This window comes from Anas platyrhynchos, chromosome 1 (assembly GCF_047663525.1).
Source record: "Anas platyrhynchos isolate ZD024472 breed Pekin duck chromosome 1, IASCAAS_PekinDuck_T2T, whole genome shotgun sequence".
NCBI lineage: Eukaryota > Metazoa > Chordata > Aves > Anseriformes > Anatidae > Anas > Anas platyrhynchos.
The window spans coordinates 175,785,677-175,802,469 of NC_092587.1; the positions used below are offsets into that span (position 1 = coordinate 175,785,677).

Below are 16,793 nucleotides of genomic sequence, written 5' to 3' on the forward strand. Positions count from 1 at the left end.
GGTATTGCTTTTTTCCCCTTGATTCTACAACTAAAGCTAGAAGGAAAAAAAAAAAAAAAAAGAAGATTGGTACAATTGGTATATCAGCCTGGTAAATATAAAAGAAAGAGATGTATATCTATGTGTATCAAGGGCAAAAACACACTAAGAGATTTTAAGAAATTCATAAAGGAAGCCATCAAAAGGTTTCAGAGCTGCAGTTATTTTTAGCTTTAACTTTGTAATGTGGTTGGAATTTTCTCTTAAAAATGAGATCTGGATCCATGCCTATTTTGAGGCAGGATATAGTGTGTGAAGATGTGATTCTGATCCATTCTGAATCTTTTCTTTACCATTACAGAACTTACAATTCTTGTGGGTGAGAAGGAAAATGCACAGATTTTGTTCTCTCAAACAGTTTTGTAAAAAATAATTAGGCATTAACCATTAAAAGATTGTCTTTGATAACATCAAAGACTTTGCAGCCTTTGTCAGTAGGGCTACTGGGGGGAGTAAGTTACTATTTGACAGTAAAAAGAAAATTCAAGATTATAACCACAGATATTTGACTTCTTAGACAAGTTGCTTAGTTTCAGGGAAAAATTGCTTGTTTTGGAAAAAAGGGGAATTCAATTATAATAATACAGTATGTTATAAATCTGAAAAGAAGGTAGATTGTTTCTATCTCATGGGCTATTTTTACCCTAGAAATAAATTACTCTTTCATCTACAGGAGGAAAAGAGTTGTCAATCAAGTTATCAGATACAGTGTTATTTTGAATATTAAAAAATTGGTATATAAAATATAGTATGCAGATAGAGGAGCAGCACTGCCAGCTGCTTGCCCTTGCTGTAGATCTGCCATGGAAATCCTGCTATTTTTGGAGGTGTTTTAACTCACTGGTTGGTGTTAAAATGCTGAAAAGTGTGGAAATGGAAATCTTTCCTCTCTGTTTTCAGATATCTGCTTATGAGGATTCAGTTGCTGCTCATCTTGCAAAAATTCTCAATTCTGATCAGCACTCAGTTGTCATATCATCTGCCAAGTGAGTTGGTTGTTTTAATGTACAATGTATGGGATAAATCCTCTGTGAAACATTACAGCCATAATAACCTTCTGTATAAGCCCAATTTTCTCATGGTTGGCCCAGCTGGTTTGGCTTAATATATGTTGATTTACATGCTTTTGAGTGGATGTTTTCCTTGCAAAAGTTTTATATGGTAAAGTTGTAACGGATATCTTAATACTAAACATGTTAGTGTTTTGTTTTTTTTTTTTTAAATTATATAAAATTATTTTAATACACTCAAAATCAGCATGCAGCTTAAATACTGTTACTAATGCAAATATGTGGCCTACATCATGTTACATTTTTTTTTTTTGTTTCATTTTATGCATATCTGTGGAATTAAGAGGACAAACAGCTTCACCACTGAGAAACAGAATTTCAAATTGGTTGCTTTGTAGCTGTCTGTATCAATTCAATAAACAGTGGTCTTAGAAAACAGGGTATTTTTTTCTGCAACCTGAAACACTTAAAAATTAGAGAGAATTGCTCTACAAATCATGAACATCATCTGAAATCGGAAGTGTTCTGTGTATACTTCCTCCTAGAGTCTTCAAAAATACATCTGCCATTACATCTTTTTTTTTCCTTCTATTTAAGTTAATAAAATTTTATTAAGTTATTTAAGTTAATAAAATTTCATTTAAAAATCATACATAGTGTATGTTGAAAATTACACTGCAGAATTTTATTATTGTTCCAAATCCTAAACTGTCTGTATCTTGTTAAATCTCACTATTTAGATTATGTAAAGTAAATTTCAACCAAATGAACAGTACTAACCAATTATCCACACTGTTAGTAAGGTTGCTGTCTGTCTGCAGTGTAGGTAATAAGAACCAAGTCTGTCTCTGATTTACACAATGAAAATTCATTTCAGCCCCTGCAGTTTATGTAGACATGCCTGAGGGCCAGCTGTGGTTCACCAGTATGAGCTGGGCAGTAGGATGCGTGTGGCCATCCGTTTTCATCTCAGAAGTATTCCATTAAAGTCATTTAGATTTTCTCCATGGGTTCTAGGCTTCATCTTCAGATGGGAATTTTGCAAGGCTGTTTGAGGTTAATAAAGTGAATGCAAGTTTACTAACAACACTAGTATGGAAGGTTTACAAGCATGGGAATTGATAATATTAGTCATGTTCATTTCAGTTATTACAAATAAGAGACAAACTTAAATACAATGTGTGCAAAGGCTTAAATAAAAATGGAGACTTTTTTTGTTTTATCACTTTGATTTTGCAAGCTCTTGAGAAGAGTATAATTTGCTTTGCAAGTATGAAAACAGTTCAAAACACGAATGGTGTATAACTGTATGCGTATAAATCAATAGCCATAAGAATTTAATATTCAAAACATATTTATTTTATCTCATTTGATTTCTCCTCTCCTATTATTGCCAAGAATATTATGTGAAACTGTAAAGGACTTTGTTGCCAAAATAGGGAAGACTTACGAAAAACCAATGGAAAATGCAGATGAAGCTGATGCCATGGCCATTAAAGTAAGACTATGACTATTCTCAGGGTTAAAGGTGTGGGGGTTTTGTTTGTTTGTTTTTGTTTTCTTTGTTTTTGTTTCCTGTGGGTGTTTAATTTTTAAATGGCTTCAGGATACCCAGCTTGGCTTACATTTCAGCCAGTGACTGTAAAATTCTTCTCTTAGTGCATAGAACAGTTATTTCCAAATCATCTTTGCAATGTAAGGTCTCTATAAATTCTATTTGCATTTTTTTTTGCCTTCATAAAACACACAGTAACATACATAGAGAAAAATGGAAATATTTTGCATTAGGATTCTTACTTTTTGTCTGAAGGGGATTGAGTTACCTACAGGAAAACAGTGGACTGTATGTATGCTGGGAGAATGAAGGGAAGAGAAATCATAATGTTAAAAATAACAGATCAAGATGCAAATTGTAGAAATCATGTTGCAAAAATATTGAAAAAGACAGAAGGGATCTGGTCTGAGGCACAAAGCTTATAAGAGCTGAAAAGAAAAATAAAAAACAAAATCACTAATAATCCCAGAGTCCGGAAATGTACTTGCCAAATGGCAATTACTTCATGATTCACGTTTCTGTAGTATTCAGTGTACGTTTTAGAAAATGTATCTTCTTTTTCACTCTGCCATGGCAAAACAGTATTGGTTTCCTTTCTTTTAAGCACAGCAAATTCCCTCTTTTCCAGTGTACTTACAGAGAGGTACTGCTTGGTGAGGGGTAGAGATGTTTGACAGTGTTTCCTCAGTGCCAATTCACTTGCTTAAATGTACAGGTGTGTAGCAAAACAAACAAACAAACAAAAAACAAAACAACAACAACAACAAAAAACCAATTGTATGTATTCTCAGTCTAACTGCTGGGCATGTCCCCATCATTTGTCCAAATTTGGGTATGTCCATAATTTCATAATTTGTTATATTGTTTGGTATGGACAAATCTGTGGTAGTTCAGTCTGTAGTGTTGGACATCCAAAGAGGTGTAAAATCTAATCTGCACCCTAATTAAGAGGCAGGCTGAGTTTAACACAATGTGTTATTTTAGTCAGAGCTTTTGTGGTTATAATTGCTGCAAACTGGCTGGGTGTTGCAGGGTCTGTCTACAAAAAATCATGCAAACTGACTCATAATTTGATATACAAAATGTTGAACCTGATTTAGACTTTTCACAATTACGTAGACATGTAGATACAACTTTAAATCATACCACATGGAGAATTTAGGTCCGTCCCTATAACATGATACTTAATTTCCTCAAAATGTTGACGTTCACTGCTATTTGGTGTATGTATGTTCTCTTCACCTTTGTCTTAGTGTTCAGAGTTAAATGAGAAGCTAGACCTGTTGCTCCAAGCTCTTCACACAGAAGCCCAGGCTGCTCCTATTCTCCCAGGCATCACTCCCCACATTGTGGAAGAAGAAGGAGAGGAGTTTTCAAGTGAGGAATCCTTGTCTGAAAGTAAAGAGCAATTAGCAGAGTGTGTTCCAAAGTCTTCCACCCAGAAACTCTTCAAACCAAGAGAACAGTTAATGCTTCGGGCAAACAGCTTGAAGAAGGCTGTAAGGCAGATCATTGAACAAGCAGAAAAAGGTGCGCATTCATCTTTACTGATTTTGATCCTCTCCCTCTCCATCTTCCTCTCCTCCATGAATTTTAATAATTAAACTTGATTTCTGAATTCTTACATCGTTAAAATTATATGCCTAATACAAGTTGCAAAGACAAGAAATGTGTTTTGTTTTAGATGCTGATGACAGTCTGTATATATGATAACATATTTGTGCATATGTGTGTGCATACACAAGTGTGTTTCTTTGGTAACTATTATTCTCCACAAAATGAAAATTTCTGGCAGAAAAATGTCAATAGGCAAAGGCAATTACTAGAATCTTTTTCACTGAAATGGCAATAGAACCATTTTTTTTAATATTTTAAAACTTAAAGCTGTGGGAAAAAGAAGCTCATATTTCATTTATTCAGATTTTCATTAAAGATCGTTAACCTTTCTGTCATTTTTTTTTAAATAAGCAGTTGTGGATGAGCAGAATGCTCATAGTGAAGAACAAGTGAACCAGTCCCCTGTAGAATATAGCAAAGAATTGGATGAATCCAAAGAAGAGGAAAAAGACGAAGATACAAAGGAATATGAGTCCCAGTCAAGTGAGTAAATTAGTAATAAAATAATTTTAAATTATGTAGTTTTCCTATGAAACCAGCATAGTTGATTGCATAATTAAAACCAGTTTGATTATTTCTATTGGTTTTATATCACTTTCTGAAAAATATCTTCTTTGTGTATAAAATGTTTCTGGTTGTTGGAACACCTTGCATTGCATGCAGTAGGAGAATGGAACTTGTGTGAAAGCGTACAGCTGTGATTGTCCTTTCTAACTGGTCTGAGAGAATATTTTGCAATGAATATACTATTTGCCAAATACTGGCATGTTGTTACACTGGAGACTAGTCGCAAACTTTTAGATTTGGATAAATAGGAGTTGAAGGAAAAATGCCAGAGAAGATGAACAGTCTTTTGGAACACATTTGCAAAGCTGAAAAGGTTACTTGTTGGGGAGAGAGGTGCCTGCATTTAACCCAGCGTTTGCACTCAACTTTCTATATGAACCTGAACAATGACTAGAACCTACAGAAGAGTGGCAATAGCATGTCTCAGTCATAGAAATTTTAGGGCATATTACAGGAATTTCTGTCAATCATTTCTGTTGAAAGTGCTTCAAATTGTGCAAAACTGACATATTTATTCATTGTACTGACAACAAACCTGCAATTCTCAGCTGGGAACTTACCTTGAAACAGAGTTTTTTGGAACTGAGAGAATACATATTTAAGTATTTTATGTGACGTAGAACAGCTTAAAGTAGGAAAGAATATAATAGAAACATGAAAGCCTGCTGAGAAGTGCAAGTACGAAGGTCATTCCCTCTAGTTGTCTAATCCAAAGCAGAGATATGAAACCAAGTCTTTAATGTCCTTGGTGTGTCCGACCTTCTGGCTCATCTGGCAGGTAATATTACATTCGCTACCTCTTCTTCATGCACCTTTTCCTCAAGATTGAACCATTAAAAAATAATAGTAGAGGTTCTGCATTCATTGAATTTCAATTAGAAAATTTAAAATAAAGAGACCATGGAACACTGTTCCTGTTGTGTTTGTTGAGTAGCTCCAGGCACCAACGCTAGGATGGTTACGGATGCTAAAAGGTAGTTTAAATTATAACAAGTGAAGAATTTAATTTCATTTTTATTAAATGACTTATTACTGTCTGGATCCTCCTTCAGAGGAGCAGACGTAAATAGTTCAGCAATACCCATTACAAAATACTTTCAGAAATTAACTAAGTTAAGTCATTTAGAAAAGGACTGGCCAAAGAATCAGGAAAATGAAGAAAAATAGCCTGATCTTATTAATCTTTCTAGGTAGCCTGTGCTATCATCCTCAAGTATCCTATACTTTTCCAGCTTTCACAGCTTCTTCCATAGGCAGAGGACCACTGTCAAAGAAGGGCTTTTACATGTCCCTCAGTGACAAAAGGAAGACTATGGGAAATGTGGGCCCTCTGCTGAAGGACACAGGGGACCTTGTTACCCAAGACAGTGAAAAGGCCAAGGCACTGAATCCCTTCCTTGCCTCAGCCTTTACCAGCAAGACTGGCCTTCAGGAATTGCAGGTCCCAGAGGCCTGGCTGAAAGGCTGGGGCAAGGAAGATGTGCCTTTGGTGGAAGAGGATCAGGTCAGAGAATACTTGAGCAAACCGAACATTCACAAGTCCATGGGCCCTGATGGGATGCACCCGAAGATGCTAAGGGAGCTGGCAGATGGGATCATGAGGCAACTCCCTACAGTCTTTGTTCAATTATGGCAAATGGGAGAAATGCCTGAAGACTGAAAGGAAGTAAATGCCACTCCTATCTTCAAAAAGGGAAAAAAGTTTCCATCAGAGCATCAGGAAGCACTTCTTTACTGTATTGGTGGTGGAGCAGTGGCACAGGTTGCCCAAACAGGTGGTGGAGCCTCCCTCCTTGGAGATCTTCAAAAGCTACTTGGACATGATCCTGGTCAACCTGCTCTAGCTCCTTTCTTGAGCAGGGGGGCTGGACCAGAAGACATCCAGAGGTCCCTTCCAACCTTAACCATTCTGTGATTCTGTGGAAGTTACTAGGGCTCCTTTTCACTAAAAAAACCCTTGGGTCCTCATTCCCAAACCAAATTGTTAGTCCAGCTAGTTCCTTGTGGCTATTGGCTGCCGTATAGCAAGTCACTATACCAAGCTATGCTTGCTTTCCAAGCTGTACAGCCCCTTACCTGCTCTGTCCTTGTTCAAATGAACTGTATCAGCTATTCATGCCCAAGTGTTTCTGCTTTCCAGTAGGAGCATCATGTGTCCTCACCATGGGGCTTTGTAGGTGATTTTCAAAAAAAGGAAGGCAGCATGTATGTGTGGGTAGCCCATGTTGAGTTTTAAAGTCCAACTCAAAATAATCCACATGTATTATTTCTATCAATAATTGTACAAAGCAATTGGAATATTGAGTGATCTGAGTCCAAAACAACTTTCCTGGAAGGCAACATTTTCATAAAAGTAATAGCCTATTTTGTTGCATAGTGTTTGGTTGCTATGTGTGAAATAGTTTTTATAGAATAGTATTTTCACTTATCTCCTGAAATAGCATAGTAATAATTCCCACATTCAAATGATAGGGAAAAAAATCTCTCTTTCATGTTTCATTTACAAAATCTGCCAACGAGTGGCTGCAGTGAAAGAAGAAAGAGCAATTTATCTGTGATAGACCTCTTCTTCTGCTTGGTTTTGGCATCTAGCACAACCAGCCAGAGGTTGTATTTGGAAGCTGCTCATCACAAATTTCAATACTGCTTTTTGTGTTCATATGCCAAAGTTATTCAAGAGTCTCAAGCTGCATAATAATTTCAGGAAACCTATTTGTTGCTAGGGATGGAAAATTCAGTCTGCCATATTACCAAAGTGGGCAGTGACGCACTGCAGGTAAGGTTTCAGGAGAGAACCTGAGAGTCATGCCAGCTGGTGTACAGCAAAAGTCATCATGTAGATATTTAGTGAGCAAATTCCTGTAGCAAAATAAGCTGCCAGAAAAGTTATTTGGAATTTGCCTCTCCTTCTGTTACCCAAAGCCACACCAAATTGCCCAGATGTCTTCCTGAGGCTCTGCACTGAAGTTGGTGCCTGTATCCACAGTTCCTACCTTAGAAATGTATCATTGGTTCCTTGGGGATTCAGTTGATTCAGAATTTCCTTACCTCCAGGAATTGCTTTTAGACTTTGTCCAATGGTTGTCTATTCATTGTTCTCTTTCCTCTAACCCTTGTTACAGAAATCAGTGTGTGTTGGTTGTCCAATTCCAACAGTACCTCACAGAGGATGCTGGCACTAAGGATGACCTGGTCCTACTGCTGTTAGTGTAAAATAAAATAAAAATACATACTTTCACATACATGTACATTTATATAAATATATATATAAAAACTTGTTTCTTGGTGATACAATTTCTGTGCTTATTGGGAGGTGTGTTATTCTTCGTACATCCAAAACGTGTGAAATAGAGTGTATATTAATGCTGTCAATGGGAAATAGGTGTTTAGGGAGAAAGCATGAAACATGAATTCAATTATCTGCAATGAAACATTAGTTTTACTCATTAAGGCTCTGTTGTTTTTATCAGAGCATGAACAGCAAAAGCTTATCTTTATTGCAGTTATCCCCCTGAGTCTGATCTGTCAAATAAAGAGCAGCTGCTCTGTTGATTTTCCTATTTAATATAACTGCCTTGTTCCCAAGTACAGACAGAACAGTCTGTATGAATAACATTGTGAATTTTTCAGTAGCATTATGAAAAATTGAAGTTAATTGTGTTCTGAATATTATATTTTACCCTCTGAGATTACATTCATCAAATGACCAGAAACAATATTTTTCCATATGTTAATTACCTTCATCTAAATATTTAATAACTCTGGTTAGATCTAACTAGCCATTTTAATTTCATTTTTTAACACTATAGTATAGTGTTTTATCATGCCCATATACAAATAGTTGTGCTATATTGTTATCATGCAATACTACAGCATTTTGTGATAATTCCTAAGGCTGGTTAGATCAGAAGGCATTGTTAGACCCCTTGGTCAGACCAATATAAAACAATCCAAAAAATTTCACCTCCTCATCCCTGTCCTGCATCTAATAAGTTTTCAGGTGTTGAGAAGAAAATTTCAGATCACTTTGAAATAATTTCATTTTTTGAGTGATTTCAGTTGGTCAACGTAGAAGTTGTCCTAAATTGAAGTATTTTTAACATGTGAGATAATTTGGAGCAGAAATAGCCAAGAAATATCTGACTATGATCAGATGGGTGTAAAATCTTTCTTCATGTGCATGGAAATGCTGTATCAAAGTGTTCAACAATACACAAACTCTCTTCCCCGGAGCACCAGATTCTGATGATGGGGCTGACTTTCATGAAGATTATGTTCCCTAGGCAGGAGTAGCCATTGGGGTATTCTGTCAGTCAGTCCGAAACTGGAAAGCACCTGAAGCCAGCCCTCTGAAAAGCCTGTCCTTTTCCATTACCTACAGAGGCAGGCACTGGGGATAGCTGGCCTCACCAAGCCAGTATTTCCTTTTTGTCAATATCTTCTCTTGCCCCTTTTCTTCCCCTTCTTTTTCCTGAGCTGTTACTTGCCTTTGTCACCAACAATTTGATCAGCTATTAAACTTTGTGATGTGTCTTAAAGGTTTGTTGATCCATATTCTGTAGAATTTTAACAAAAGTTATTTCTATTATTTGGGGAATTCCTGCTTTTTGTGAAAAGGAAAAGATGTCAAACTTATATCCCCCATGATCTTTCTAACTGCAGAAGACAAAAATGTCTGAACATGGCTTTCTTTCCCTTCCCTTGCCGTTTTCAGTTTGGCTGTAGATAAAGATATCAGAGTTGACTGATGTTTTCAGAAACCTGATGCAGGCAGAGCGTCAGTTTTAGTTGCTTAAAGCAAATAGTTGGCTGTTGATCAGGTGGCCTAATTTGGGCCTGAGAATAGTATAGCTATTCATATTAAAATTGTTATAAATAAAAACTAACTCTATAATATAGGTATATTTATAATTAAACATATGTCAAAATTAAAATTAATATATTTATATGTATCCTTTATTAATAATTGTTTTTCTTTTTTTCTCATGTCTGCATTTTTGTGAAACCTGGTGTTAGGTTTATCAGAAACTTACTGCAGTATTAAATACTATTACATTTTAAGGTGAATATAATTTATTTTCTTGCTAGTGTCTTGAAGCATAAGTTAGGAACTCCTCACACTGAACGCCATGTACACTCACTCATTTTAATTTGTGCTTGTCACTTGACTTTATTTCTGAGTTTTCTTCCCTGTATTTAGAAGAAAAAGTATGCAGTGAGAGGGAAGGACATTTCTCACTAAAGGGTAACAGATTAAACTAATGGGTTTGAAATATTTTCAGGTCTGAAAAATAAAACACCACCACCAACAACAAAATGTATCTGATATTGCCATAATAGATCTAATTAGTGCTCTAATTTTTATGTCCTCTGCACAGTTAAAACTGCACCAAGATCTCCAGATCGACGTACGAGTCGAGGTATCCATTCCCAGACAGGCTCTTTCTCTGCTCCAGCTTTGGCTGCCAGTAAAGAAAACCTCCCTGTGCTTAACACTAGGATTATCTGTCCAGGTAATTATGATTTTGAAATTCGCTGTTCCTTACAGTGTGTTAATACTGCCCTCTGTTCCCCTTGTTGCTGTCAAATAGCAATTTTTACATCGTGCCAGGGGCTCTACCTGGAAATGGCATAAAAAGTTCCAAATTTGTCTAATCTGATACACTTATCTTTGCATTGGATCATATAGTAGGAGATGCAAAGTGATGTAGAATCTACCTGCTCATTTGGCACAGCACCAGATGTAGCAAGCATTGCATTTGATTCAGGAGGACGAAAAAGGAAATTCAGAATATTCTATCATTCCTCCTAACCAGCGGACAGAACCATGTAAGGATCAGCATGGATAGGTCCATGTAAGGCTAAGAGATATCTATATGTACCTCTCAGGAAATGTATACCTGAAACTACACAAAGCTGATGTATGGTGAAAAATGTTGAAAAAAATTCCTCCTATCCAAATGCAATTAATACCAGGGAACACCAGTAAAGCACTGTTTTAATTGACTTAATTGGTATAGTTAAAACAAAATGGAACTGAACTTACATTTTTCTTTAGGTCAATTTAGGTAAAAGCTTGTAGAAAGTACTTCTCTTTCTTTACATGCATCAAACAATACTTTGTGTCGTGACTTCAGTATTAGTCAAAGTAGGCACGGCAAGGCTGTGACCTCACCACTAATTAAATTAAATCAATCAAACTATGACTTTTCCAGTTCTAAAAATGATAAGGGTATTTCTTACCATGCCAGTTACCTTCCTTAAGCTGCCAGTTATTTTCATGTCACTCATTCTGTTTTCTTTACATTTTTCAGTCTCCTTCGGACCAGGCCTACCCAACTACAATTTGTTTTCTTTCTTTCTTTCTTTCTTTCTTTCTTTCTTTCTTTCTTTCTTTCTTTCTTTCTTTCTTTCTTTCTTTCTTTCTTTCTTTCTTTCTTTCTTTCTTTCTTTCTTTCTTTCTTTCTTTCTTTCTTTCTTTCTTTCTTTCTTTCTTTCTTTCTTTCTTTCTTTCTTTCTTTCTTTCTTTCTTTCTTTCTTTCTTTCTTTCCATTCCTGCCGTGTCTATGCTTGTTTTGTTTTGTTTTTCTTTCCGCTTTTCTCCTAATGTTGTCATGATATCCATCCTTTCTTCATTTCTTCTGAAGACGTCACATCTTCAAGAGTCTTCCAATCAGCTTGTACTTACCAAGCTGAATATTTAAGCATTCACTGAAGGATAGTTGGCTAGTTGCAGAACCAACCACATGAATGTTGATCTTATGACAGTTGCCTTCTAAAGGACAGGACCAAAAGAAAATTGTGATCAGTTTGGAGATGAAGATTAGACTGAGTAGAAAACTCTAATAATCTTTCTGAATGTTGGATAACTCATTTGGTTATTATTTGCCAGCCAGTCAATTGAATTTTATTGAATTTTCTTCTTTTTCTTTTTTTTTTTGGTGGCGTTACCTGAAAATTTAGCCACCACACTTCAGCATACCTTTCTTTCTGTTCAAGAGAGCCAGAAAGCTAAAAAGATAAAAGATAAACAGTATAGGTAAAAGTTGAGATTGAAATGCAGTCCCTACATACATGGATTTGATTAATATTTTCTCTCTCAAAATTTTGTGGTTTATATTATGACAATATATGTTTCTCTATTTAACAAATTAAAATTGTTTATTTTTTCTTGTTTGTTTTCTTTTTATCAGGTTTAAGGGCTGGCCTAGCTGCTTCTATTGCAGGAAGTTCAATTATTAGTAAAATGTTGCTAGCAAACATCGATCCATTTGGTGCTACACCATTTATTGACCCGGATCCAGATTCACTGTAAGATTTTCTTTTTCTAAATTTATTGTTTTGCTTTAGTTTGCTTTGCTTAATCTTTTTAAGCTTGACATATTTTCTTTTCACTATAAAATTCTGATTTGCAATCATTTTTCAGTAGACTTCAAGGTCTGAAAACACATTGGATTGTGCCATTTTAGAATTAGCCTTCAGTTATTAGTAGTGCAGAATTACCTCGCAGCAGCAGAACTAAAGGAAGACGTGCTCACTTATTCCTTGCACACTGGCAAGAGGACAAGGAGAGCAGTACATCAGAACTGGGTTTTCCTGCCTGAAGTGCTGGTCTGAACGCTAGTTAAGCTGCCAGCAATATATTGAAGCAGGGTCTTGAAGTGGAGGACAACGAAGAGTGTCCTCCTAAGGACTGGGACAGTGAGGTGGAAAATTTGTGTCTTAAGTTGTCTCTGCATCCTAGGGTATAGCATTGACAGAGTCTTATGGATAACATCTGTCTTGTAGGCTGTAGCCCTACATGGAAGCCCTAAAACAGCACTGCTGTGCTAACAGCATCAGCCAAACATCCAGCACCAGCATGCCTACATGTAAATGCATCCCACTTTGGTGTGGCTGTCTTACAGCTGTGCCAAAGGCAGCTCTTGCCTTGTATGCCTCTGTTAGTTTGGGTCTGGTGGAGATAATGGGTTATGTTAGAGTTTCTTCTTTGTCCTATGGGAACTTTGCACTTAAAAAGGAGACAAAAGCCAACCTGTGTCTTCAACTACCATTAGATTTCCTCAGGAAGGCTCAGAGGAACCACCTTGTGATGTCTTTTGCTGATGTATCTGCTCTGAGACCAACCACAATCTTGGTCAAAGTTCTGTGTGTCCAGGAACTGTAAAAATGTGCACCTAATTATCTCTTCTTCTAACAGGGAGGGATATTCAGAAAAATGTGTCATGAACAACTATTTTGGAATTGGGTTAGATGCAAAAATTTCACTTGAATTTAATAACAAGCGAGAAGAGCACCCTGAAAAGTGCAGGTAATTGTCAGTGACAGAGCCAAGACATTTCCATAAGTTTTATTTTCCTTATCTCTTTATTTGAAGTTCTTCACTTTTTCTTTTTCCTACAAATGCAAAACATAATAATATGTACTTCAGTATGTGAATCTGATTTTTTTCTATTTTCAGAAGTCGGACAAAAAACATGATGTGGTATGGAGTTCTTGGCACAAAAGAGCTGCTGCAGAGAACTTACAAGAACTTAGAACAAAAAGTTCAACTTGAGGTAATTTTTATTCATGGGTAGAATGACGTTTTTTGCTTCTGCATTATGTAGTGAAGAATTCGGTGTTCCTCTTGAAACTTTTAGAGTTCTTGTGTCAGCCTAAGCTGATAAAATCTTGTCCTCATATGCACTGTCTAAGAATGTGTTATGTAAGAGGTGATTCCCCAAGTGATTTCCTGGAGAAAATATCAGTATTTAAATATCTCAAAATATCAGTTTTCCCATTTTTTGTAATTGCTGTTTTGTTTTGTTTTGTTAGAAAAAACTCTTGCATAGAAAATATATAAAAGATATTCTTCTTAATGTCTATTACATTAAATTGGGAGACCAGGTTTTAAGGATAATAACAGAAATGTACATACACTAAACAGAAGGAAAGGGATAAGGAGTCTTAATCCTTCAGGTTCACTTTAAACAATCTGACAGCTTGATTACACATATAGAGAGAGCACACAGATGGTCGGCTTTATGAAAAAAAATCCTGACAAGAGGAGAGATTCTGAGTGTACATCACAAGAAGCTTAGCTACACCTACAGAGACTTTCTCAAATAGGTGTTCAAGAAAGTCACACAGAGAAACCAAAGTATTACCACAGCAACAACAAATGCAACAACAAATGCAATCAATGGTAATTATCTGAACTTAAAGATTTTTTTTTTTCTTTTAAGCTCTAGCACCAAATCTAAGACTTCTTCACAATACTAGGAACTTAAATTAGATTATATAAATGGTTACTAAATGCAGAAAAATACTCTGGGATGGTTACAGCTGTGCTCACCTGAAGAATATCTAAGCTGGAGTTTGAAAGAGAACCTAAATGGTTTCTCTCTTTTTTTTTTTCTTTTCATTTTATGTATTTAATATGGAAGCTCATGATATGTGTATGAAGATACTTTATAAGTTAAAAGAATAATTTTAATTTACTGGAACTCTTTCTCTTCACTGAGCTTTAGGAGGAATTTGTATGGTAGAGGCAGATTGCTGTTATCAAAGGATTGAATAATTATTATGGAATTATACAGTAGTTAGTGAATATAATGACAGGAAAGAACATTATGTATGCTGCAGATAGAATTCTAATTTAAGGATATCTGAATATGATTCAAATAAGATTCAATAAGGCATTCATATCTGACCCTTCCATAATTATTTTTGAATATGTCTGGAAGTAAACCAACAAGTAGAAATTTCATATTTAATGTTGCCTTGCATAATATCAGCCTTATGCTAAAACTTGTGATGAGGAGCTCAGCACTGAAAAATTAAAATTATCAATTTCAGGAATTGGAGGCAGACCTCCACTATAATGCAAATGGCTATGTAGCATTTATTAATATCAGAGCACATGTTGGATACTGTCATATTTTGATAAAAATGTTAAATTGTGTCTTGTTGCTGAGATTAAATCATAAAAAGAGGGTGCTAAGCATATTCTGGAAATACTTTTCATCTCTTTCTACTCCTGATACAATTGCTAAAGATTTCCTCATGGACCTATTTGAGGGAGTCCAGAGGAAGGCCATGAGGATGATCAGAAGGCTGGAGCACCTCTTCTAGAAAGACAGGCTGAGGGAATAGGGGTTGTTCAGCCTGGGAAAGAGAAGGCTGTGGGGAGACCTTACAGCAGCTTTCTAGTACCTAAAGCGAACCTACAGGAAAGCTGGGGAGGGACTCTTTGTCAGGAAGTGTAGTGATAGGACAAGGGGGAATGGCTTTAAACTAAATAATGGGAGATTTAGATTTGATGCTAGGAGGAAATTCTTCACCCAGAGGGTTGTGAGGCCCTGGCACAGGCTGCCCAGAGAAGCTGTGGCTGCCCCATCCCTGGAGGTGTTCAAGGCCAGGCTGGATGGGGCTTTGGGCAACCTGGGCTGGTGGGAGGTGTCCCTGCCCATGGCAGGATGTTAGATGATCCTTAAGGTCCCTTCCAACCCAAGCCATTCTCTGATTCTGTGATTTGTATAATTATAAGATACTTTGATGGGACTAGTAAGTCGGTAATTTAGCAATGTTCTTTGAAGAAAACTTTACCTGCAAACTGATGATCCCCGAAGTGATACCTGAATCCAACATTTATGACCTTACATGTCCTACTTGCTTCAAATACATATTGTGGCCCTGCTGCAGGACTATACTTTTGACTCCCAGTTCAATGGTTTGGGATGATTGGGCTCACATGTGCAGTTTTACTGCTGTAAATCAAGAGAGATTTCACTGTAAAATTACTCTGGTCGTAATCAAGGTAAGCCTGACCTGACTGACATGATTACTTGGTTGTGTTGAGTAGCGCTAGTTGTTGCTTATGTCTTTTGGAAGATAAAGAGGACCAACCTCTTACCTGCAAACAAACCCACAAATTTTAGCCACAGCCAAGATAACATAACAGTGAGTCCTAGATTTGCCATTGCACTTTTGGAAGGAGAGTGAGTTATTTCTGCAGGAAGCCAGCTATACAAGTACTAACAACACTCGTATTAAGTACACTTGTAGCAATGCTAGAAACGTATTTTTTTTCCCCACTTAATAGGCTTACCTAAATAACAAGTGTATTGTAACTTTGGGAATTCAGAAACAGGATGGGCAAACCAAGCTTTTTGTAATGTCAATGAACATTGCTGGCTTAATGTGTACACCGAGGATTTAAAAAAATTAGATTTTTCATTGCTAAAAGACTTCTAATCCGTGATAGGGAGAGCATGGTTTAAGTGCATGAGAAATTTCACAGGTAGGGATGCAAAAATGCTTCTTGGAAGAGTCACGGAACACCTCTGCTGTAGATACTCCTGTTTTGTCATTGCTGCAAAAATTGGTGCTGAGATTAGGGAGGAAAAGTTTGTATTAGAGCTGCTTTGCAGTGTGGGTGGAATAGGCTTCTGTCAACCTATTAATGACTCTGTCCTCCCCTGCCAACACCATTGAGGCTTCATGTATTAAAACGGCTGACTACTTTTATCACATTATTTATATACTGAATGAGCTTTTATCCATTACAGTGTGACGGACAGTACATCCCCCTTCCAAGTCTGCAGGGCATAGCTGTGCTAAACATTCCCAGTTATGCTGGTGGGACTAATTTCTGGGGTGGAACCAAGGAAGATGATGTGAGTAACACTGAAGAGAAATAACCTTCTGGGCAAAACCTACAATAAATCCCATGAACTGCTGTTCTTGTTTAATTTTAATGGTACAGTCTGGATAACAACTCTTATTCAGGGAGGCTACTTGAGTTTAAACTGTATTGTCTTGTATTTGATTGTTTTTTTAAATGGAAAATATATACCATGGTTATGCATTGTCTATTGTCTTCTGTCATGTCCTTTACATTCCAGCAAACTTTTCACAATGATTAAAAAAGAAAAAAGCGGCTCTATGGAATAATATATTTAGAAAATAATTTTAAAGACACTACTAGTTTCTCTACACATTATTTGCAGAAGTTGTACAAC

General features: G+C 36.5%; 1 protein-coding gene across 4 annotated transcripts in view; it reads left to right on the forward strand.

Annotated features, from left to right (window-relative positions):
* DGKH (diacylglycerol kinase eta) overlaps window positions 1-16,793 on the forward strand; it is a 173,250-nt gene that overhangs the window by 125,492 nt on the left and 30,965 nt on the right. For 3 of the 4 annotated variants that reach the window (XM_027472310.3, XM_072032523.1, XM_072032524.1), the window contains 9 exons: window positions 940-1,025; window positions 2,448-2,547; window positions 3,858-4,134; window positions 4,576-4,704; window positions 10,167-10,301; window positions 11,982-12,099; window positions 12,989-13,099; window positions 13,250-13,346; window positions 16,341-16,448. In XM_027472310.3, the coding sequence (XP_027328111.3) occupies window positions 940-1,025; window positions 2,448-2,547; window positions 3,858-4,134; window positions 4,576-4,704; window positions 10,167-10,301; window positions 11,982-12,099; window positions 12,989-13,099; window positions 13,250-13,346; window positions 16,341-16,448 (1,161 nt within the window). The remainder of the gene's footprint in view (window positions 1-939; window positions 1,026-2,447; window positions 2,548-3,857; window positions 4,135-4,575; window positions 4,705-10,166; window positions 10,302-11,981; window positions 12,100-12,988; window positions 13,100-13,249; window positions 13,347-16,340; window positions 16,449-16,793) is intronic. The other variant, XM_072032522.1, reaches the window with a different exon arrangement.